At 40.0% G+C, this 24,215-nt stretch overlaps 1 protein-coding gene across 3 annotated transcripts in view; it reads left to right on the forward strand.

Moving 5' to 3' along the window:
- CTNNA1 (catenin alpha 1) overlaps positions 1–24,215 on the forward strand; it is a 176,839-nt gene that overhangs the window by 141,591 nt on the left and 11,033 nt on the right. For all 3 annotated transcript variants that reach the window (XM_012475556.3, XM_012475610.3, XM_012475682.3), the window contains 2 exons: positions 6,884–6,976; positions 18,629–18,785. In XM_012475556.3, the coding sequence (XP_012330979.1) occupies positions 6,884–6,976; positions 18,629–18,785 (250 nt within the window). The remainder of the gene's footprint in view (positions 1–6,883; positions 6,977–18,628; positions 18,786–24,215) is intronic.

The raw sequence follows: 24,215 nt of genomic DNA on the forward strand, positions 1-24,215 counted from the left end.
TTCTAACTCCTCTTCCCTCTTTTGGGCTGATTGAATCCCCCACCTTCTTTTTTTTCCCCCTTCTTGTTTGGAAGTTACACCCTTGACTGTTTTATTAGTAGAAACTCTGGATATTTTAGCATGCATTTTTAACTCACAGGTTGAGGTTATTAAGTATCTTTTCTCCTTCTGAAACAATGTAAGAATCTTAGCATGCCTTAACTTCAGTTAACTTTACTCTCTAACTTAATATAATTGTTACTCAGTATTTTGGTTCTTTTGATTTTTAGCCCCATGAGTTAGACACTACTGTTAACTGCTTTATTAATTTTTTTTTCAACCTGTGCTTAAATTTACCCACTTGATATATTTTCTTGCTTCCCATTTCTTCTTGCATATTAAGCCACTTTCTGGGATCACTTTCCTTCCTGAGATATATTCTTTTTGTTTTGTTTTGGTTTTTTGTTTTCTGAGGTATATTCTTTAGAAACTTTTTAGTGGCGGAAGAGGAGATCTGTTAGAAGTAAATGCTTTCAGAACTTTTTGTTTATTTTTTGTCTTAATATCCTTATTTTGTTCTAGTTGAAAAAATAATTTTATTGAATATATAGTTCTTCTGGAATGATTTTTTTTCCCTCTTTTAGTTATTTGAAGATACTATTTCCTTGTCTCTCACTTGCATTGTTGCTATGAGAAGTCAGCGGTCACTTTTACTGTCCTTTTTAAATAGATCATTTGTTTCTGGCTATTTAAAAAAATCTTTATTGTCCTGGCCAGGCGCAATGGCTCATGCCTGTAATCTCGCCACTTTGGGAGGCCGAGGTGGGCAAATCACCTGAGGTCAGGAGTTCAACACCAACCAGGGCAACATAGTGAAACCCAGTCTCTACCAAAAAAAAAAAATTAGCTGATGTGGTGGCGCACATTACTCCCAGTTACTCTGGAGGCTGAGGCGGGAGAATCGCTTGAACCTGTGAGGCAGAGGTTGCAGTGAACCAGGATCACACCACTGCACTCCAGCATGGGTGACAGAGTGAGAACCTGTCTCAAAAAAAAAAAAAAAAGTTATCCTAAAGCTTTTTAAAGTGTGGATTTCTTTTCATTTGCCCTATTTGGAATTTGTCTTCCCAAGTCTGAAAATAACATTTCATCCTTTCTGAAACGTGTTCATCCATTATCTCTTTCAGTATTGTCTTTCCCATCATTCTCTCTGTTTTTTCCTTTGAAATTCTTAGTAGTTATATAGCAGACTTTCTCAGGCTATCTTGCATGTGTCTTAAATTCTTTTGTGGTTTCCACATTTTCCATAAGATGAAAATGTCTTGGTTTTCCTAAGCCAGGTGCGGTGGCTCACGCCTGTAATCCCAGCACTTTAGGAGGCTGAGGCAGGTGGATCACAAGCTCAGGGGTTCAAGACCAGCCTGAACAACATGGTGAAACACCGATTCTACTTAAAAATACAAAAAAAAAAAAAATTAGCTGGGCATGGTGGTGTGCACCTGTAATCCCAGCTACTTGGGAGGCTGAGGCAGGAGAATGGCTTGAACCTGAGAGGCAGAGGTTGCGGTGAGCCGAGAGCATGCCATTGCACTCCAGCCTGGGCAAAACAGCGAGACTCTATCTCAAAAAAAAAAAAAAAAATGTATATATATGTGTGTATATATATATATATATATATATATATATATATATATATATATGAAAAATGTCTTGGTTTTTCTAAAGAATTTCTTCATTTTGACTTTCTAGGTTACTAATTCTCTTTTCAGTTGAGTTTAAGTCAGTATTATCTTAAATTTCTAGAAATGGTAGAAATCACTTTTTTCTTGAATTTCTATTTTGATCCTTTTCAAATCTGACGAGTCATTTTTGAATGTCTTTTCCTAATCTGTACTCTTCTGTTAAGATAAATATGTTTTTAATATTGCATTTTCAATTGTTTGAGTATCTGCATCATTATGGATCTGATTCCACAGGTGGTGGTTTTGCTTACTCTTGCCCAAGATGGCTCATTTCCTTGTATATGTTCTGTTTTTATTTTTAATTTGTGAGTTCATATTCCTGAAATTTTGTTGTGGGAATTCTTTGAGACCTGTGTTTACATTACCTTCCATGAGGGAAATTTTAAATTTATATTTGCTTCTGCCACCTGCTTAGAGGTACTACTAATACATGACCTCTCAAATGTAAAAGTTGTCTGGACCATATAGATAACATAATTGCTATACCTAAACCCCTGCAGAAGGCCAGCTTCTGATTAGAATTTGGAGTGGAGTATAGGGGCCTTTTCTTCTTTTCCTCCCTAAGCGAGTGAATGCTTAGACTGACAAATACCCTACTCTTTTCGTGATAGACTTTCTTGATCGGTCTTAAGGTTGATGACTTACTAGGATTGTTGCCTGTTCCAGCTCTGTGCAAAGTCTCCAGTCTAAGGCATCTACCTTGAGAGGGCCCTGGGCCTTGGGCCCATTAAAAACCCAAGTTCTCATCATGAAATGGTACCTCCCCCAAAAGCCCCCACCCACCCACCAGAAGAAACACCTGTTTTTGGTGATTGCTTGCTTCTCTGAAGTTCTGCTTTCTCTTTTCTAGCCTCTGAGAATTTCTCTTAGCTCTGCATTAAAAAGTGGAAAAGCATTGTTAAAGCATAATCTCCATACCATAATATTACAGATTTTAAGAATACAATTCAGATTTTGGTAAGTTTACAGAACGATGCAACCATCACAATCTAGTTGTAGAATTTTTCTATTATCTATTTATTTATCTATGTAAAATCTATATATATTTTATAATATTTCTGTTATAAAAAATGAAGTGCATACTTCATTTTTTTAGTATTGTGTGATCTCTTGTTGCTCCTAATAAGATCACCAACACCTTTCCCTGGAAATTGGAAAGGTGCCTATTATCATTTCCCCTGTGGGTTTGGAAGTAGTTGTTAAAAACTTCTTGAGTGGCTCTGAAATGTATATGACCTGTATTTGGGACTTCTCACTTTATGTACGACAAGTTTGTAAAAGTTGAGTTTTTTATTTTATTGTTATTTTTTTACTTTTAGGCATTCAGATGTTTTAAAGAACAAAACTCAGGTGTTAGCTTGATCCAGGGGCACAAGGGAAGAGATGTATGTTTTGAGCTCTGTCCCTTTGGCCTGCTGCTGCATTGGTGGGTCATTATTTAGACTTCAGAGTTCCCTGTCCCACATCTCTTCTTAATTGTTTACTCCAACAACAGGTATAAGCTGTTATGAGAGTTGGTGATTAATTTATTATCAAGAACAAAAAGAAATCTTATCTTGTCTTCCTACAAACATTCCAGGGTAAGAGGAACTCAGCCAAATGGGAATCCAGGAGCAGTTACTGAAGGAAGTAGGAAACAACTTGTGTTTGAGTTCAGTAAGTCATAAATCTATGTATAGTAGAGGAAAATAGTCATCATGGTTACAGAAGGAGCAGGATTGAAATAAAGTCATAATGGGATTTTTTTCCTAAATGAAATTTCATTTAACAAATTTTCTTTAAGTAAAGATCATCCGTTGTGGAGTAAAGGTAGAGCCTTCCTAAAAGACTGAAAAAGCTGTCTGTCATGTACAGGTGTCTCATCTGTTGATCTGACACAGTGGGGCTGTGAGTCTTCCTCAATGGCTCAGACTTGAGCTTGGGTTTTCCTGAAACCAGCAAAACCCAAGGCAGAGTGTTTGCATGTTTTCTGAAACCCACTCTTCCACAGGGTCCAAACTTCCACACAGTAGGCACAGATGGTACAAAAGAGGGCTGTCTGAGGTCAAACAGCGGTTGTGGTGTCAGTCTCAGCCCACCTTTTCGAATAGTGGGAATCAGAGACATTTTAGTTGCTAATACAAGTAACTGGTAGCAAAGATAATTTATTCTCCTAACAAATCCAGAGATATTTCTCACTGTTCTACAAAGTCTTGACTCTGTTAGGTTGTCTGTGGAAGTTAACTGCTCCAAGTGTTCCCCTTCCCCTGTCCCCTCCCCCACTTGACAGAGGTTCGATTTGTCATCCAGGCTGGAGTGCAATGGCACGATTGCAGCTCACTCAACCTCTGCCTTCCAAGTAGCTGGGATTACAGGCATGCACCACCACGCTGGGCCAATTTTTATAATTTTAGTAGAGGTGAGATTTCACTATGTGGCCAGGGGCTGGTCTCCAACTCCTGACCTCAGGCAGTCGGCTCATCTCAGCCTCCCAAAGTGCTGGTATTACAGGCATGAGCCACCGCACCTGGCCTTTTTCTTTTTTTGGGACAGGGTCTTGCTTTGTTGCCCAGTCATGGCTTGCCACAGCCACAACCTTCTGGACTCAAGCTATTCTCCCAACTAAGCTTTCCAATTAGCTAGGACTATAGGCACATGACACCATATCCAGCCAATTTAAATTTTTTTATTTGATAGAGATGGGGTCTTGCTATGTTGCCCAGGCTGGTCATAAACTCCTAGCCTCAAGTGATCCTCCTGCTTTGGATTCCTAAAGTACTGGGAGCCACTGCACCCAGCCCAGAGTGTTTCTCATTCTAACCTCAGGATCTTCTTTAGTCTTGTTGTTAATTGTCACTTCATTCTAGAGCCCCAGATTTTCCACAGAAAGAAGCATTTAGGAAGCTCCTCTTCTTACCCTCTCCTTTAATTGTAGTCAGGCCTGACACTAGTATGTGAGGTTAGCCTCAGAGAGCTGTGGTCTTAATGTTGCATTTGCACATTTGTCATTGTTAGAAGTGAGTAGCCCTGTCCCTGGGAGGTGAATTGAAGCCCATTCATCTGGAGAAGACAGTTAGTGACAGGCACTCCTTCCTCCTCCCAGGTCTCCTGAAAATAGGCATAGTGCTCTTATAGAACATTACTGTTTCAACAGTACACCAGAAATATTTTTAAATAATGTTTTAAAATAAAGAACAAGACTTCCATAAGCTTTGTTTTGCTAGTGTTTGTAATCATGAAACAGAAAAGATGCTTTAAATGAATCAGCCATTTAAGCCTTAGCCACACACTACCATCATGTGTCTGATGTAGAGAGTACTTATATAATATCCTGCTTCTTTTTAAAAAAATCTTTTCTTAATTTAAATATTTTTCTGAGTTTTAAGGATTCATAAGATTGAGGATACAGAAATATTTTCCATTCTAAATTCTAATTATAGAATTCTAAATATAGAATCTTTGAAATAAGATTAGGCTTGTCTTGACTGTCCTGGATCCAACATTCAGCTGCCCTCCTAAATGATGGGAATAGGCAGGGTGCTGGGCACCTCACCAGGGATCTTTGTTAGTCCCAAAATGCTAGTTTTTCCAGTGATCATCATCAAATTTTATGTTTGTTCAAAATGTTGTCTTAAGGCAGTGAAGCAATGGAAGTTGTAGGTTTCTCTTCATTAATACATCTAATTCAAGCTTTCTCCTTCAATGAATATTTTTATTTCCTTTTTTTTTAAGTCTTACATTCTACAAAATTTATCTTAGGTCATATTTTGCAGTGATTTTTTTAAACAAACAAATAGAAATCCCCAGTCATCTCTGTAGATTGTCATCTTGAAAAGAAGTGTCTCTTTGCTTGGGTCCCAATGACAGAGAAGGTGGAACTGTAAGCTTCAGGGAGTATAAGTGTTGCTTCTTTATGTGATTTTGAAGGACTCATAAACATTAGAGATCTGACTTTCCAGTTCCCTTACATTTTTATGTTTAAATGGCACGTTAAGTTCTTTTGTTTCTTTGTGTTTGGGCATTGCAGGATTCTGATAGTTAGCAGTCTTACAGAAAGCTGATAATCCTTAGCCATAAAACTACAAACAACTGCCATAATAGTGTATAATTTTTCTGATGTGTTTATATGCTTAAGTTGGGTGGAAGAGTGAAAATCAAAGGTTACTGCCATTGCCCTTGTTTACGCTAGCATTTAAATTCCCAGAAAGTGCCTCTGATACTCAACTGCCTACACCTTTATCATTCATAACTCAGTTTGCAACTGGGGTAAAGATGTGTCTCAGTACCATGTATTCAATTGCTCCCAGATACTGCTAATGGAATTGGCAAGCCTGTTCATTTAGAAACATGGATAAGTAATCACAACCTTAGCAGTCGCTACACAGTAACATTCCAGAGCTTCAGCAAAGGAAGTATGATACAACTTGGAAAGATCGTCCCTGGCTACATGAGCTGTATCGTTGAGATGACTGGACAGAAGCGTAAAGATTTCAGTTCAAATTAAGCCAAATCAGCCAGGAGAGATTCAAGCTGTCAATGTTTTGAGAACCCAGTTGAAGAGCAGTTTTGCTCTTAACTATGGAACATAATCAGTTTCCTTTTCCACTCTTGATAATGATTGCTTTTGGTCCATCTTGATGTTGTCTTCATGTAATTGTTTTTATTTGAAAAATTGCATGGAGTTTAAATAAAATTCATCTTGCCTTGCCTTAAGTTAAATATCTATTCCCTGTCAAATGAGAATAGCACGTTAGAGTTTTTTATTTCCTTCCTTCAAGAACACTGCAAAACATATTTTTATTTGAGGATAACAGCAGTTCTTCCCTGATGCCCTCAATTCCTCAGCTTTTCTCACCTTACTGCCCATACTAGAAAAAACTTTTTCTGACATTACTGTTCAGGCGGGTTAGAGGCTGTGCAAAGCCTGTGAGTTACAGGCTCTGGGATCTTACAAGGTTTGGCACCAACCTGCAATGTGATATATGTTATGAGTCTGTGTAGTTTGCTTTGTGCAGAGTTAAAAATGTGTACTCGTTTAAGTAAATAATCAGGCTGCGAGAAGGGAGGCACCCTTGGTGCTGTCGTCATCTTTTCCGGAATGGTCAGAGGTAGGGCCAGGTATGTGTGTTTTCCTCAGCAGGCAAAAGAGAAAAATCTTTAAATATTATTTTTTATGTTTATAGGTTGCCAACTTGGCCTGTTCCATCTCAAATAATGAAGAAGGTGTAAAGCTTGTTCGAATGTCTGCAAGCCAGTTAGAAGCCCTCTGTCCTCAGGTAAAGTATAACTGACATTGGTGACAGCATCACCACATTGAATTTGATTAGAGTGGAGATGAGGTTTATTTTGTTAAATTTTGTTTTTAGGATTTTAGATGGAAGTCTTGGGGACAAATCACTGATACAGAACCCACATAGTTTGGAATATTTTTTAACATTAAGTGACATTTGTATGGGAGATTACATGTTACCCCTTGCTCTTCATTGAAAATGCATAGTGGGCTGGGCACAGTGGCTCACACCTGTAATCCCAGCACTTTGGAATACTGAAGTGGGTGGGTCAGTTGGGCCCAGGAGTCTGAGACCAGCCCCGGCAACATAGCAAAACCTCGTTTCTAAAAACAAAATTTACCCAGCATGATGGCATGCACCTGTAGTCCCAGCCACTCAGGAGGCTGCAGTGGGAGGCTGGCTTGAGCCTAGGAGGTGAAGGTTGCAGTGAGCTGAGATCATTCCATTGCACTTCAGACTTAGTGAACAAGTGAGACCTTGAGGGGGAGGTATGGTGCCCCCACTGCTGGAAAATGTAGGGTGGCAGTGATCACAGTCTCCTTGAGGAAGAGTCTACACACTCCTTGAGCCTTGAGCGAGGGCCATCTATGACTTCTGGCCATCCTGGAACCATGATGGTTACCCCACACTGTTCACCTACATCCATTTTAATGACCAATATTTGGGTCTCTGTGCTGAAAGAGACCAAATTCACAAGCTAGTTTCTTTATTCTGTAGTGTCTTCAAGCAGCCTTATAATACAGATATTGTAACTTAATTCAGCCAGCTTCTGAAGTGAAAGCTCAAGAAATTGTCTCCATTTATATTGGAAGACTGGTGATTAAGTCGTGTTACGCATCTGGCACTCTAGAAAGACTCTGAAGCACACACAACAGCGAATGCTTTTTAAGTGCCCAGTGTGTTGCCTGCCTTCTGTGAGAAGAGCTGAGTCTGTTTGTCTGGCCTGACACTCGTCATTCCAGGGATTTCTAAGGAGTATAGGTGATGTTTCAGTAAAAGAGGTTGCCTCTCCACTTTTCCATGTATAAAATGCTCATGGCATACTCTGAGGGCTTACCTCTCTTTGCATGTTCTGCCAGAAGGCAGTGGCCACAAATAAACGAGTGTAAGCAGGGGGACTAAAGTAATGAAGTAGAGGTCATAGGAATGAAGTTTCTGTGTTATGTCTGCAACCAATTTAAAAATATTCTGTGACCATTATTTGGCTTTTTCATACAAATAATCCCTGACATTCAAGGTGGGCAGCCAAAATAAGTAAAGCCTCTCTTGATGGTTATCAATCTGGCATTCTCATTGGTACCTAGGTTAGTTAGGGCATTTGTTCTAATGCCTAACCATGTGGACTAATTTACCAATGAGAGTTGCTCTGTCTTAATATTACTGTGATGGGCCCATTGTGAATCACATCATCTGATGGACATTTTCCCAGCGTTAGTTCAGTCTTGAAATCTGCCAGTCATTGACAGCTATGTAGATATTTGCAATGGATCCAATCACCACATCCAGAAGGATCTTGGATGGCCAAGTTGTATGAGACAGATTTGAATTTGGATTTCTAAACTGGCATTCTTTCCTCAAGTTTGTTTGCCATTTACCCTAACAACACTTTGTTTTTAATGCCTTTGGTTTTCCATTTGGTTTTGAAATGCTTGAAAAGCGACAATGCTTTCACATATCTGTGGAAACAGATGGTAGCATACACTGATCACACCTACCACAAGAGTATTTATATAAATGATCTTAAAAACCAGGGAAAAAACCACATGGAGAGTCTAGTAGGTCCTAATGAAAATGATGGTGTGCATAACTTGTGTGGCTATGTCACATGGGCTTGAGTTAGCCATCAAAAAGCATTGTGTCTGCCTCTCCCTTGCAGTTTCATTTTTCCTACTAAAACATTTCAGGAGAAATAGGCTTTAGGCAGACAATGCCCAGACCAAACTTGGTACTGAGTGTGTGTCCTGCATAAAGACGTGTTTTTTCAAGTGTGATTATTCTTCAGACTCTCATCTGGGCTCATGGCTACCCTTGTTCACAAACTGCTAGGCATACAGGACTGGGCAGGTTCAGTAATGGCAAATAAAGTAGGTGTTCACAAACATGGTCACAGCAAACTGGGCATGATGTACTTGTTTTTCAATAAGGCAGCTTTGACTCCACCCCAGCCTCATTGTTGCCAGATCCTTTCACTCTTCTTCTTCTCCTTCTCCCTTCTCCCTTCTTTTCTTCTTCTTCCTCTTTTTTTTTTGAGATGGAGTCTTACTCTGTCACCCAGGCTAGAGTGCAGTGGCACAATCTCGGCTCATTCCAGCCTTTATCTCCTGGGTTCAAGTGATTCTCCTGCCTCAGCCTCCCGAGTAGCTGGGATTACAGGCGTGCACCACCACGCCTGGCTGATTTTTGGTAGAGACAGGGCTTTACCATATTGCCCAGGCTGGTCTTGAACTCCTGGCCTCAAGTGATCCACCTGCCTCAGCCTCCTAAAGTGCTGGGATTACAGACGTGAGCCACCACACTCAGCCCCCTTCATTATTTTAAACAAAAATTCTGCAATTCAGATTTTTCTGTCATGTCTCAATTTTAAACAATCGATAACTAATTTAAAGTTTTAAAAATCTTTGAGGAGTATATCTGCAACTCTTCTGTGTCCTGCCTCTGGCCCGCTCTGGCCCACGTGTTTTATACTCAGAGGACCTCTCCTTCAAGGAAGCAAGTGGCTGTCCCTTGGAGAAAGAGGGCCTTGATTGTGGAGACCTGCCTCCTCTCCAGCTTGTTGTGGACAGTGATCACAAGCACCAGGGATCCTAATCTCGAGGTATTCCCTTCCAAGGTCTAGGCAAGTTAATCAACAGATTAGGTAACTATAGGGTAGTTAATTCGCTAGGAACTTAACTTGGTGTTTTAATATGCTGCATCATGTAGCCAAACATTTATTTTAAAGGGTTTTTTTTTTTTTTTGAGACAGAGTCTCACTCTGTTGCCAGGCTGGGGTGCAGTGGCGCAATCCTGTCTCACTGCAACTTCTGTTTTCCAGTTTCAAGCAATTCTCCTGCCTCAGCCTCCCGAGTAGCTGGGGCTACAGGCACGCACCACCACCCCAGCTAATTTTTTGTATTTTTAGTAGAGACGGGGTTTCACCATGTTGGCCAGGATGGTCTCGATCTCTTGACCTCGCAATCCACCTGCCTCGGCCTCCCAAAGTGTTGGGATTACAGGCATGAGCCACTGCGCCCGGTCAGCTGTGTTTCTACTGTTGACCTGTCTTCACAGTGTGGAAGAGGTGCTTAGTGTTTCCAGGACATGTTTGTGCCTCATGCCGAGACTGCTGTACACAGGCAGCACCACAGTTTGGAGTTGACTCCTGCACACTATTTTTAGTTTCTGGTGGAGAGAAATGACAGGTGGGACAACTAGAGGAGTTTTCATCCCTATTTTTAAGTTTACCCTATAACAAATTAACTTTCGAGAGACAGGGAAATCCATTCTAAAGGACTCACTTTTTAGCAGTTAAACAACCTTAAATGCAGACATTTGAGATAGTAAAGTTGACTTCAGTCCCTGTGCCCACATCTGTAATCCCAGCATTTTCAGAGGTCAAGGTGGGAGGATCATTTGAAGTGGTGTCTCTCTCTCTCTCTCTCTCTCTCTCTCTCTCTCTCTCTCTCTCTCTCTCTGTCTCCCTCTCTCTCTGTCTCCCTCTCTCCCTCTCTCCCTCTCTCCCTCTCTCCCTCTCTCCCTCTCTCCCTCTCTCCCTCTCTCCCTCTCTCCGCTCTCTCCCCCCGCCATTGGCTTCTTTTACGAGGAAGCAGTTACAAATTGCTTTGGGAAGGGACCAAAATCTGTACCCTATGTATCCCAGGCATTATGTTTTCCTTATGGATGCGCTCAAGATTTAATCTATATTAGCTGCTTTAAATATTTTTAATTTTTGAATTCAAAACCATTTGGTGTGCTTGGCCAGGAAGCAAAAACAAAAACACAAAAAACCCAAAACCAGGTTTCTGACGTTTTGAGTCTTTAAAATCAGAGGAGGGCATTTTGGAGATATTTTTTCTTAGTTCATTATGCAAGAATGAGTATTACACATTCATACTAATATTAAGTTAATACAAATCTGGCATTTAAATAATTTATAATGCCTGGTTTAATGCATGGCTTTTCTTGGAAATCTACACAAGGAATGAATTAAGTATTTGAAGGCTCTACTTATCTACATTTTCCTTGTTCTTTTCTTTCCTTTTTTTTTTTTTTTTAGAGACAGGTTTTCACTCTGTCACCCAAGCTAGAGTGCAGTGCTGCTATCATGGCTCACTGCAGCCTTGACCTCCCGGGCTCAAGCAGTCCTTGTACCTCAGCCTCAGAGTAGCTGGGACCACAGGTGCACTCCACCACACTTGGCTAATTTTTTAAATTTGTTTGACCAGGCTGGTCTCAAACTCCTGAGCTCAGGTGATCCTCCCACCGAGTTTCCGAAAGTGCTGGGATTACAGGTGTGAGCCACTGTGCCAGGTCTCTTTTTTCTTTTGGTATTTCTCACTAAATTGAGAAGTTACTTCTGAAATTGTTCATTCTTCCTTCTGCCTCCTAGATTTATCTTCCATATTGCTTCTTCTTTCATTGTGCTTGTGGGAACCCTGATCATATTTGTGGCTGACATGCTTGACACACATCAAATAAGCATAAACCCAGGCTGGCCTGGCCACTAGCTGGTGGGAAAATACATAGCCCTTAAAGGAGCACCCCATACATACAGGACAGGGCAGACTTATGGCCTCAGCTGTCACTTAACCTGTTATTTCACAATCACGGGACCACCTGTCTTTGAATCACTTCACTTTTCCACTTTGGTATTCTCTGATCTAGTTTTTATGAAGCTGTTTCACCGAGAGCTCAAGGGACATGCTTTTTTTTTTTTTTTGAGACGGAGTTTCATGATCTCAGCTTACCACAACCTCCACCTCCCTAGTAGCTGGGATTACAGGCATGTGCCACCACTCCCAGCTAATTTAGTATTTTTAGTAGAGATGGGGTTTCTCCATGTTGGTCAGGCTGGTCTCGAACTCCTGACCTCAGATGATGCACCCGCCTTGGCCTCCCAAAGTGCTGGGATTACAGTGGTGAGCTACCATGCCCAGTGGGAGATGTTTCTTACTGAGTTTCTCTGAGCATTTTCTGTATCCTCCCATCTCTACCCTCCTGTGCCTCCCACCCCTCTTTGACTGAGGTTTACAATAAGGCTTTTGTATACTGACACTGGTCTTTTACTTTGTTTTTTTTTAGTAATGTCGGATTTCTGTATCTTAAAATTGGAAAGTGTTTCCTACTTTTCTTTTTTCTGGAAAAAATCTGTGTGTATTTGGTATTAGTTCTTTAAATGTTTGGGAGAATTTACCAGTGAAGCCTAGTAACTAGTAAACTCTTGTTGGGCCTGCAATTTGCTTTGTGGGAAGGTTTTTAACGATGAGTTAAATATTTTTATGATGTGTTAAATATTATGGTTAAGATGGGCAGGAAGGACCTCACTGAGAAAGTGCTGTATAAACAAAGACCTCAAGGAAATGACAGAACAGACCACACAGGATATCTAACGGGAGAGTGCTCAGGCAGAGGGAACAGCAAGTGCAAAGGCTTGGAGGAAGGAGATCAGATATCTAAAAGAAGCTGAGGGATTGCATGGCCTTTGAAGGTCATAGTCATAGGCTTTTGGCTTTTAATCTGAGATGGGAAACGATTGAAGGGTTTTGAGTAGAAAAGTGGCATATCTTAACTTAGATTTTAACAAGATCTCAGCCAGGTGCAGTACCTCACTCCTGTAATCCCAGCACTTTGAGAGGCCAGGACAAGAGGATCACTTGAGCCCAGGAGTTCTAGAACAGCCTGAGCAACATAGTCTCTACAAAAATAAAAATAAAAAATTAGCCAGGCATGGTGATGCAAGCCTATAGTCCTGGCTGTGTGGGAGGCTGAGGTGGGAGGATTGCTTGAGTCCAGAGGTTGAGGATACAGTGAGCCATGATTGCGCCTCTGCACTCCAGCCTGGGTGACAAGAGTGAGACCCTGTCTCAAAAACAAACAGAAAACCAAGATCTCTCTTGACTTCTGTGAAGAGGGATAGAAGCAGAGGGGCTCTTTAGGAAATTTCAGTATACAGAATAATAGCTTCCCAAATATGTCCATTTCCTAATTCCCTAAACCTGGGAATATATTACCTTACATGGCTAAGGGGACTTTACAGGGACAAATAAATTAAGGCTCTTTAGATGAAAAGATTATCCTAGATTATCCCAGTGGGCCCCCCAATATATCATAAGTGTCCTTATATGAGGGAGGCAGGAGCATCAGAGGCAAAGAAGAAAATATGATGATGGAAGCAGAGGCTGGAGTTTTGTGGCTACAAGTCAAGGAATGTGGGCAGCCTCAGGAATTTGGAGAAGTCAGGGACTGGCTTTTTCACTAGAACCTCCAGAAGGAACACAGATCTGATGGTAATATTGTTGATTTTAGTTCTGTAAGACCCGTTTCAGAATTCTGACCTCCAGAAACTGTAAGATAATAGATTTGTGTTGTTTTAAGCCACTAAATTTGTGGTAATTTATTTACAAAAGCAATAGAAGACTAAAACAGATGTTATTGTACTAATCCAGGCAAGAGTACAGTGGATGTGGTGAGCACTGGTTAGAATTTGGATATATTTTGAAGGTGAAATTTACTGAAGGATTAGATGTGAAGTGAGAGAGAAAAAGAAGAGTCAGGGAATAGAACAGAGTTTTGAGCCTAAGCAGCTGGAAGGATGGAGTTCTCATTTACTTTGATAAGGAAAGATGGTTTGGGGAAAGAGATAAGTTTGGACATGTTAATTTTGAGGTGCCTATTAGACATGCAAGATGCATGTCACATTGAGGGAAGAGGTCTGGACAGGATGTGTAAATGTGCAAGATCATCAAGGGAGTGAGTCTACATGAAGGAAAGGTCTGGGAGTGGAACCAGGTCTCTAACATTGAAAGTTTCAGAAGGTGAGCAGTGGCCAGCACAGGAGCCTGAGGAAGCACTGTCAGGAACAGAGCCCCAGAAGCTGGCTGTGTCTTGGAAGCCAAGTGAAAGCAAAAAAAAAAAAAAAAAAAAAAAAAAGTTTTTGGGAATAGATGAGATGGCCTAGGGGTGGGAAGACTAGAAAGAGGAGAGAAGGCAACATCGGACTGAGCTTTGAGGAAATCCTGACACTGTTAGAAGACAAGACAGCAAAGGAGACAAAGACAAAAGTAGCCAGAATGTGGAAACAAAACAGAAACAGTGTTTGAGAAAATTCAACATCCAATCCTGATAAAACACTTTAGGAATGAGAGAGAACTTCCTTAGCCTGATAAAGAAGCTCCATGAACAATCAACAGCTAATGTTATACTTAATGATAAAGACTGAATGCCTTCCCCTGTGATCAGAAACAGGACAAGGACATCCTCCCTTGCCACCCCTTGTCACATTTTACTGGGCCTGAAGCCAACAATAGCATTTTAAAACTTTCAGTCAGTACAGTGATGGTGCCTAGTTGGGAGCTCCTTGTAAATTTAATAGTAACATTAATTTCCAGTTTTAAAATTATAAGTAAGAGTAACTCCCCCCACCAACAGCTGTTGTCTCGTCATTTGTACTTTACCTAAAGTAAGTAGTCCATTTCTTTCCCTGTTTTTCTACTGGTGTTTTGGTGTTTCCCTTACTGATTTACCTAATACTGTATATTTAATCTTTAATACATATTTAAATATAGACATGCATAATTGAATTTATAGGTTGGCTTCTCCTGTTGTTATTTTGAAAGGGAATTTTCCAAGACATAAATATTGTGACTAATGATGACTTAGTATATAACTGAAGTGAATTTTTCTTTAACTTCAGTCATGTTCATTTCTTTACAGATTGAACCTTTATATATTTCATATGAATTGCTTTGTGGGAGATCTGACACTCCCTTCATTTTTTATTCTTTTTTTTTCTTGGCATGCATATAGAAAGGCTATTGGTTGTTGTTACTATTTTATATTGTCTTTAGTTATATTAATGAACTTTTATTCTAAGTTTTTTCAGTTGACGTACTTCAGTTTTCTATATAACTTGCATTGGAATGTATAATTTTTTAATCCTCTTTCTAACAGCTTTTCCTATTATTTTCATTTATCACCTTACTTCATTGGCTAGAAAGTCATGGCTAGAAAGTCAATTATATTATTATTTAACCAGTGGTGACAGTAAGTATTCCGATTAATAACATCTTGATTTTTAAGGTAAATGATTCTATAGTTTCACAACTCAGTATCGTGTTGGATGATTACTTAAAGTAGTATGTTAAGGACCTATCTTTATTTTTTTTTTTTAAAGAGAGAGAAGGTCTCACTGTCGCTCAAGCTGGAGTGCAATGGTATGATCATGGCTTACTGCAGCTGCGACCTTCTGGGCTTAGGCAATCCCCTCTACCTCAGCCTCCTGGAGTGTTGGGATTATAGGCGTGAGCTACTATGCTCAGCCAGGACACCTCTTTCTATTCCAAATTTAGTAAGAGTATTCAGAAATGAGTTTTGTACACAATTTTGTAATCAATATGAGAAACTTAGGCAAGGTGCTTCCCCTCATTATACTGTATGCAGTATATTACAGAACAAAGAAAGCAGTTTTCCCTTTGCAGTGGAAAAATACTTAAAACATGTAATTAATTCCCTGCCCATGTTTACTTGGCTCTCTTAGGAAACATTTTCACTAACCAGATACTCTTACAGTGTATAGCTCCACTCTGATACATAGATACATTATTGAATTAATGAGTTAGTTAATGAAGAAAGTGGTCTTACAATGGTGAATGCATCTAGTGGATAAGGAGTGGCAGGAAGGAATACGTTTCTTGGATGAAAATGTGGGAGACCACAGCATAACATGTGAGAAAAACAAGTATCTCTCCTTCCAAATTATTGCCCAAACACAGGCACTTACAGAAGTGTTGGGCTGTTACAGTTCATAAACTGGGATGGGTTAATTCCCTGTGCCTGTGATCTATAATTGATAGTTGGATAATCTACCAGTTCTAAGTGTTAAGGAGGGAAGAGGAATAATGGCACCAGTCTAGTGGGTCTGATTCTTCTTTAATCTGTTATCACCTCCAGCCTTCGAGGGCTAAGTTATAACATTCTTGAATACCCCTCCAATAAATTGATAATTACACTCATGATTCGAAGCATCTGAAAAATTATCCCAGATTCCTCCACTCAGGGCTGTCCCCACACTCCTGCCTCATTCAGGTCCTGCAGTTTCTTCTTGTCTTTGCTTCATTCCCAAGTTGCATGATTATAAACACATTTATTTCTAATAACCCATAAGCACCTTGTATCTAGGAACTTATGGGTTATTAGATAAGCTAATAAGCTAATTATCCTCTCAGCCCATTTTCATACTACTCCCATTATTCACTTATTTAATGAACACAACCAAAAGGTTGAATAGACATCTCTTCAAAGAATATAAACAAACACTCAATAAACGTATGAAACGATACATGTCACCAGCCATCAGGGATATCACTTCAGATCCACTAGCATGGCTAGAATTCTCTGAAAGGGGGGAAAATAACAAGTATTAGTGAAGATGTAGGGCTTTACATCCACACACTGGTGGGATGTAAAATGGTTCAGCCTCTTTGGAAAAAGGTAAAGCAGCTCCTCAAAAGGTTAAACACAAAGTTTACTCTATGAACCAGCAGTTCTGCTCCATTCCCAAAGAAGTAAAAACACAGAAGCATGTGTATGAGCATTCATAGCAACATTACTCATAACAGCCAAAGAGTGGCAATAATTCAAATGTCCATTAACTGATGAATGGCTAAATAAAATGTGGCATATCCATAAAACAATGTTATTCATCAACAAAAAGGAACAAAGTACTAGTACATGCTTCACATGAATGAACTTTTAAAACATTATGTTAGGCTGGGAGCAGTGGCTCACTCTGTAATCCCAGCACTTTGGGAGGTGGTCAGGAGTTTGAGACCAGTGTGGCCAACATGGTGAAAACCTGTCTCTACTAAAAATACAAAAATGAACCTGGTGGCGGCGCATATCTGTAAATCCCAGTTACTCAGGAGACTGAGGCACAAGAATGGCTTAAGCCTGAGAGGTAGAGGTTGCATGAGCCGAGATCGCGCCACTGCACTCCAGCCTGGGCGACGGAGCAAGACTCAGTCTCAAAAAGAAAAAAACACACACACACAAACACACACACACAAACACACACACACACACACACACACACTGTATTAAGTGAAAAAAGCTAGTTATAAAAGTCCACGTTACATGATTCCATTTATCTGAAATGTCCAGAATAGTCAATTCATAGAGATAGAAAATAAATTAGTGGTTGCAAAAAAAAAAAGGGTGGGGGGCAGGCGGTAAAGAGAATTGTAGGAAATGGCTGCTAATGGATATGGATGGGGTTTCTTTTTGGAGTGATGAAAATGTTGATGAAAATGTTCTAAAACAACGTGGTGAATGTTGCACAATTACAAATATATATTTTTAAAAATCAGTGAAATTGTATTCTTTAAATGGGTGTATTGTATGATATGTGAATTCTATCTCAATAAAGCTGTTTTTTGTCCTTTTTTTTTGAGACAGTGTCTTCTTATGTTTGTCCAGGCTGGTCTCGAACTCCTGGGCTTAAGCAATCCTCCTGCCTCATCCTCCCAAAGTGCTGGGATTACAAGCTTGAGCCACCGTGGCCAGCTTGTTTTTCTTTTTTGAGATGGAGTCTCACTGTTGCCCAAGCTGGAGTGCAGTGGTGTGATCACAGTTCACTGCAGCCTTGACCTCCTGGGCCCAAGCAGTGCTCCCACCTTGGCCTCTTAACTAACTGGGACTACAGGTGTGTGCCACCATGCCCAGCTCATTTTCTTTATTGTTAGTAGAGATGGGGTCTCATTATGTTATCCAGGCTTTAAAATTAGTTTTAAACCTTAATAGATTATACATTTTTTGTGCAGCTCTTTGTCAAATATGCCTCCATTAAAAAGAAAATGAAAAAATACTTATGCTTGGATCCAGTATATTTTTCATGAATACATTTTGATAATGTATCAGGAACCTGAAATGCCAAATTTTCATCACAAGATTATTTGTAGTGGTGGGTAACCAGAACAACCCAGACATCCAACAGTAGGAGAATAACAGTGCATCCATAACATAGAACAATAAAGTTAGTGTTTTAAACATATATTTAATGATATAGAGAAGTATTTAAAATAAGAATCAGGATAGTTCATTTTATGTATCATATACTTCTAATTGTGTATTTTTTTATGTAGCTATGTATGCGTCTATATGAGAAGAAAAAAAGCCTAGAACTTAATGTCACTGAAAATGGTAGATTTTTGCCACCACGAATGATGTTATTATGGTTAATTTTTGTTTTATCATTGTCCACAGTTTGCAAATAAAATACGTATTACTTCAACTTCACCATATAAAACCTATTGTTTAATGCTCTTCCCCTTCATCTTTGTGATAGGGTAGAGCATGTGGGGTGATGTCTCCTAGTGAAATGTGTGTAAGACAAAGCCGTGACACTGTAAAAGAGTAAACAGTGAAGTTTAATATATTTTGCAGGTTATCAACGCTGCATTGGCTTTAGCAGCAAAACCACAGAGTAAACTGGCCCAAGAAAACATGGATCTTTTTAAAGAACAATGGGAAAAACAAGTCCGTGTTCTCACAGATGCTGTCGATGACATAACTTCCATTGATGACTTCTTGGCTGTCTCAGGTAATGAGCTGGTTCCTCAGAGAAGCATGTGAAGATGTGCATAATTACTTTTGTCTAAGTTATATTAATGGGCAAACACTCCTACGTCTTGGCAGGTAAATTATTCTAACGATAATATTGTGCTGGTTTTCATTTTAATGTTAAAAAAGCCATCAGCTACATGGTTTTCAAGTGATAGCTTCTCAGCTACTGGGAAGTAGCTGGGGTTGGAGATGTTTCCCTTAGGACTGGTCTTGATCCTAGGAGCATGAATTAGAAACCTGGCTGTCAAACGTTTTTTTCCCTGCTTGTATAGAGTGAGGTCCTCCAGCTGGGACCTGTAGAGCACCATGACCAGCCATCTCTCTTGCTGCCATTGTGTTTAGAAAAAACATTGACCTGTGTCTTGGTGGAGAAAGTGGTTATTTGTTATGAGCCTATGAAACTTAGGAGGAGAAGGGATTCTCAACACCATCACCTTTAGTTTCTTTTTTAAAATAATTTCCTCCCTTGTTAGAATGCCTCTCTTCTGTCTCTCAGGAGTGATCATAGTCATAGTTTATCTGCCTACTTTTCCAAAGACTCTCTGTCTGCATGATGCATAGATAGAAAACAGAGAGGAAATATTTAAGTGCCATTTAATTATGAACTTGGAAAAAATAAATCTGGGTAATTCACCTCACAAAAACAGTTGATTTCATTATATAAACATAAACTGGTAATGACATAGTAAATTGCATTCATATAGAAAATGTCTGTCAAATGCAATTCAGTGTTTATCGCACAGAGATAAATTTCAATCCCATCTTCTTAGAGTTGAGTAACTATAAATGCATTCTCCATTTAACGGGGCCTCTGTTGCCCTTGGCTGCACAGCTTGCTCTCTGAAAGTGCCAGACTTCCTGAGGCCAGTAGCTGTGGGCAGAAGCAGAATCAGGGGCTAAGTTTTTGTAGGGCTGAAACTACCTGTCACCCCAGGGAACCACAGGCTAGAACGTGGCAATGGGGCTTGAAACAGAAGCAGGGCTTAAGTATATGCACAGCACAGTCCTCCAGCAGTGACCTATATAAGGGTGATAGTGTGTTCTGCATACCAATGCCTCCCTGTCTTCGCGCTCTCTCCTTAGGATGGGTAGCCTTGGCTTTACTTGAGAAACTGGGGAGCAGGCAATCTGTAAACTGCAAAAGGTGGGGGGTAAACCATGTTGTTGCAGCACTGCCAAATTGCAGGTGTTGGTACTTTAAAACAAAAAACTCATTTGCAAGCACATCTTTGCAGGTGCCAAAAATGCAGCAATGGCTTTTTTGGGAAATCTTGGCCTTCTGTTGTTTTTCCCAGTGAAGTACTGAATTATTCTTTTTCATCAGTTTAGAGAAAAACATTCCACCTTCACAGCACACTTTTAAGCAAACACCAAATCCTGAAATCTAAATGCAAAGCCCCCCCTCTGGATAAATACTACATTCTTAAAGTTACTTTTTTGAGATTAGGTTGGGTATGTCTCAGGCTTGGTCTTGAGGGATTTTCAGTCCTCTTTAGAGCAAAATAAAATGTAACAGCATCAAATGTCCCTCATGCACCATTCATCAAATCAGTGAAAAAAAGGATTCTGCAGCAGCATTTAGTGGATTCCAGGCAGTATCTTTAGGGCACATGACATAAAAGAATGGTAAAGAGAAATCAGATTCCTTTAACAGATACACTGTTGTCTGTTGAGTGTGTTCAGTTTTTATGCAAAAGTATGACAGTTTAAGAGGGGATTGATTTGATGGAAAGGAGTTTAGACAGTTTCCATTTAGCAAATAAAATCATGGAACAATTCTTTCAGTCAAAGGTGGTGGTGTTTTCAGAGCACCTGAATTTTAGAACTGTACCTGGTGTGTTTTTCTAATGTTCTGTCACAGACCTGCTTAGGAACGTTAAGTAATTAAATCATTAATAGGGCAAGGCCATTCTTTACAATTCTTCTCATTTATATAATATGCTTTTTGGGGGAGAATAAAGAATAGAGACAAGCAGGTGCCTGTGGAGGTTTCTACTGGAATGACCAGTTAATTTTCAGCATTCAGACTTCTTTATACTCTTACGTACATACCTTACCCATGGTAGGTTTAGCATGTTTTGTTTTGTTATGTTTTGTTTTGTTTGAGATAGAGTTTTGCTCTTCTCGCCCAGGCTGGAGTGTGATGGTGCAATCTCGGCTCACTGCAGCCTCCACCTCCTGGGTTCAGGCAATTCTCCTGCCTCAGCCTCCCGAGTAGCTGGGATTACAGGTGCGCGTCACCACGCCTGGCTAATTTTTTGTATTTTTAGTAGAGATAGGGTTTCACCATGTTGGCCAGGCTGTTGGTTAGGATCACCTGACCTCAGGTGATCCACCTGCCTCAGCCTCTCAGAGTGCTGGGATTACAGATATGAGCTACCACATTCGCTTTAGCACTTTTTACGTCAGAGGACTAGAGATAGCCTCCCATCTCACCTGACACACAGCCGAGGCAGGTGTCATCTGCAGCAGTCACAGGCAGTATTTAGATGGGAAGCCACATCTTGGCCTGACCTGACCCTGCCCCATTTGCCAATGTCCCCTGGCCCTAAAGCACAGTGGTACTTTGGTGGACCCATAGTGAGATGGGCTTGTTTTTGAGTAGGGGGCTGCCTAGCAAGTGCCCAGCACAGGATCTGGCTTGAGGTAGGTGGGGTTCATAGCTTTTACTAAATAAAAAGCAGGGATGCACCCTGACTTCTTGGAGTGGTTGTTTTCTGCTGTCTCCTGGGGCTTGAGGCCCTTTGGTACAGTGTGAGGTCTTAACAGAATATTTGTATTTGTGATTTTCCACCATCAAATTCTCTTACACTCCATGGGGCCTGGATATTGGTTATAGCCCTGCCCAGTCAGAGAACCTGTCCGAGAGGAAATCGTTTATGGAATAGGGCTTCTGCTCCATTGTCCTGGATATTCTGTCCCATTGGTTCCAGAAATTCCCTCATACTTACAAGTCATGTTCTGATTTGTTTCTCAAAAAGTAATTGTCATCTTGTATATAACTAGGTGCAACCAACAAGACCCTGATGCCAGCATTTTATGAGGCTGTAGGGCAGGGGGAGCTTCGGTCATTGTATGTCTAATATGAAACGGTAGCACCTGCATATAAAGAGAGGAATATGCATGATACCTCCAGGGAGGGGAGGGATAGGGTCTCTTCCTCCCCAGCTGTTCTATCCAAATATTGCCTTGTAAAGATCGAAGATGGCTTAAGATGCTAGCATTCAGCAAACCAAGAATATATATTGACCAGTCCCTTCAGGAGAGTGGTTTGAAATTTATCAAAGTGATAAAGACTCTTTGAATTTTATTTGGATTGTGTTTGATAAACGTTTTCCATGGAAATGTTATTGATTTCCATTCCCTCATTCTGCTTATATGTTGCAGTTTTGGCTCTCTTTTTTTTTTTAAGGTGCAGGTGGTTGCTTAGAGAAGCTCTAATTTGGTTTATTAAATGTTTTGACTAAATATTCTTAGAAACAATATATTGCATTAAATGCTTTGGAGCAACACTTTGGAGTGGTAATTTATACCCACCTTCATTAAGTATCAGTGTGTCCAAAGAATCTGGTCCTTATTGAGGGGCCGTTAAATAGAAAGATTATTGTACCTAAATTTTGGATTTGTGTTTAATAGCAGAAATGCTAAACTACAGACAGAGTTACTCTCTTTGGAGGAAGTGATAAGTTAGAAGTTAGATTAATGGTGTTTTTTTCTAAGCCTACTGTACAGAGAGTTTACATGTGAAGCCCTCAGAATAGCCCATGTCACTGGGTAAATCCTCTACATAAAGCATGAAACATTGTTTTCATTTTCTTTGTGTGCAGCAACCCTGCATAGGCTGCACCCTATACACATACCCAGGGCAGAGGGTACAAAGAGGAGGCTCTATTGCCGCACATTGTAGGCTGAAGTTCTGACATCTTTCATGGAGAATGCCAGTTGGCATGGTTCCTGGAGGGCAATTAGGTACCATACTTCTACTTTAAACATACATGCCTTTTAACTCAGCGATCTCATGCTAGTCACAGATGTTTGCCAAAATACCTGAATAAGGATGTTTTCTTCAATTAGAATGTCTAAGAAAAGACTGAATAAGTGAATTATAGCGCCCCCATCTATTCAGTGGGTACTATACAGCCATTAAAATGGATGAAGTAGATCTGCAGGGCCAGATCTAGAAAGTTTTTCAAGTGAAAAAGATACAATATTGTCCATAATGTAAAAGTGTTCATTTACATATAGTTGTGTATATTTTGTGGGGACTGTTAAATGTGTATGAATTTTTTTCTGTTAGAAGCACACCTATAAATCATGTATTGAACAGTTGTTGATGGGTACATATTGGGGTGTCTATTCATATGGATCTATGCTGTTTCCTCAGCTAAAATGATGCATGGTTTCAGTTAGTGTGGGCACAGCCTGTCCTCTCCATTGACCAGTGGACTCGGACCTACCCCCATCCAGTTCAGTTGTGGAGAGCAGGCTGGGTGCTCTGTCGTGGGTGTGGTAGCCTCAGTGAGGCTGGGCTTTTCTAGAGACAAGTGTTTCATGACGGTAGCGAATACTAGTCACCTTCCTGAAGTGGGATATATTACTCTAAAATATGGCATACCCTTTTAGGTTCATCTAGAAGAACGCCAGGATGAATTCAAGAAAGTCTAAATGAATTTTTTTTTTTTTTTTAAAAAGAGGTATCTAGACGAAGATTTAAAAATCCTTGGTGGAAGTATGGGCCACTTTGTTTAGTGAATGGAAAGGAATGCCAGACTTCATTGATTCTGAAACGGGGATGAGTTTTAAAATCAATGATATGAGAAAACATTGGTTCTTAGTTATGTTACCAACATACTTTCTTTCCGTTTTATTCCTTTCCTTTCCTTAGCAATGCAAGTTTCATCTTAACGGTGTTGGGTTAGAGCCAGTAAAAGCAGCAGTTTTTAACCCAAGGCCTTGTATGGTGGGCCTGCTCACTATGTTTGTTTAATTCAAATTATTATTTAGAGTTTATATATATTTTTTTAATGCTTCTGATGGGCTCCAAATCCATTTATCCTTGTAATTTGTTTAAATACCCCCTTAAAATTTGTTTTTATTAGAAGTTTAATATATTTACTCTTTCAGTAGTTCAGTGTATAAACTGGCAAGTCTCATAATTTGTAATTAATAGAGACCAAAATATGGTCTTAACTATATTGCAGTAATCTAGTTTTCCCTTCTCTAATAAGAATTCTTACCATTTCCTGGCCTTCCCTGATAAAGGTGTTTTTTGTTTGTTTTGTTTTTGTTTCTGAGACGAGTCTCACTCAGTCGCCCAGCTGGAGTACAGTGGCGCAATCTTGGTTCATTGCAACTTCCGCCTCCCCAGTTCAAGTGATTCTCCTGCCTTGGCCTCTAGATCTGCGTC

The sequence above is a fragment of the Aotus nancymaae genome, unplaced genomic scaffold, assembly GCF_030222135.1.
Source record: "Aotus nancymaae isolate 86718 unplaced genomic scaffold, 86718_ANA_hifiasm-v0.15.2.pri h1tg000064l_1, whole genome shotgun sequence".
In the NCBI taxonomy this organism is placed as follows: Eukaryota; Metazoa; Chordata; class Mammalia; order Primates; family Aotidae; genus Aotus; species Aotus nancymaae.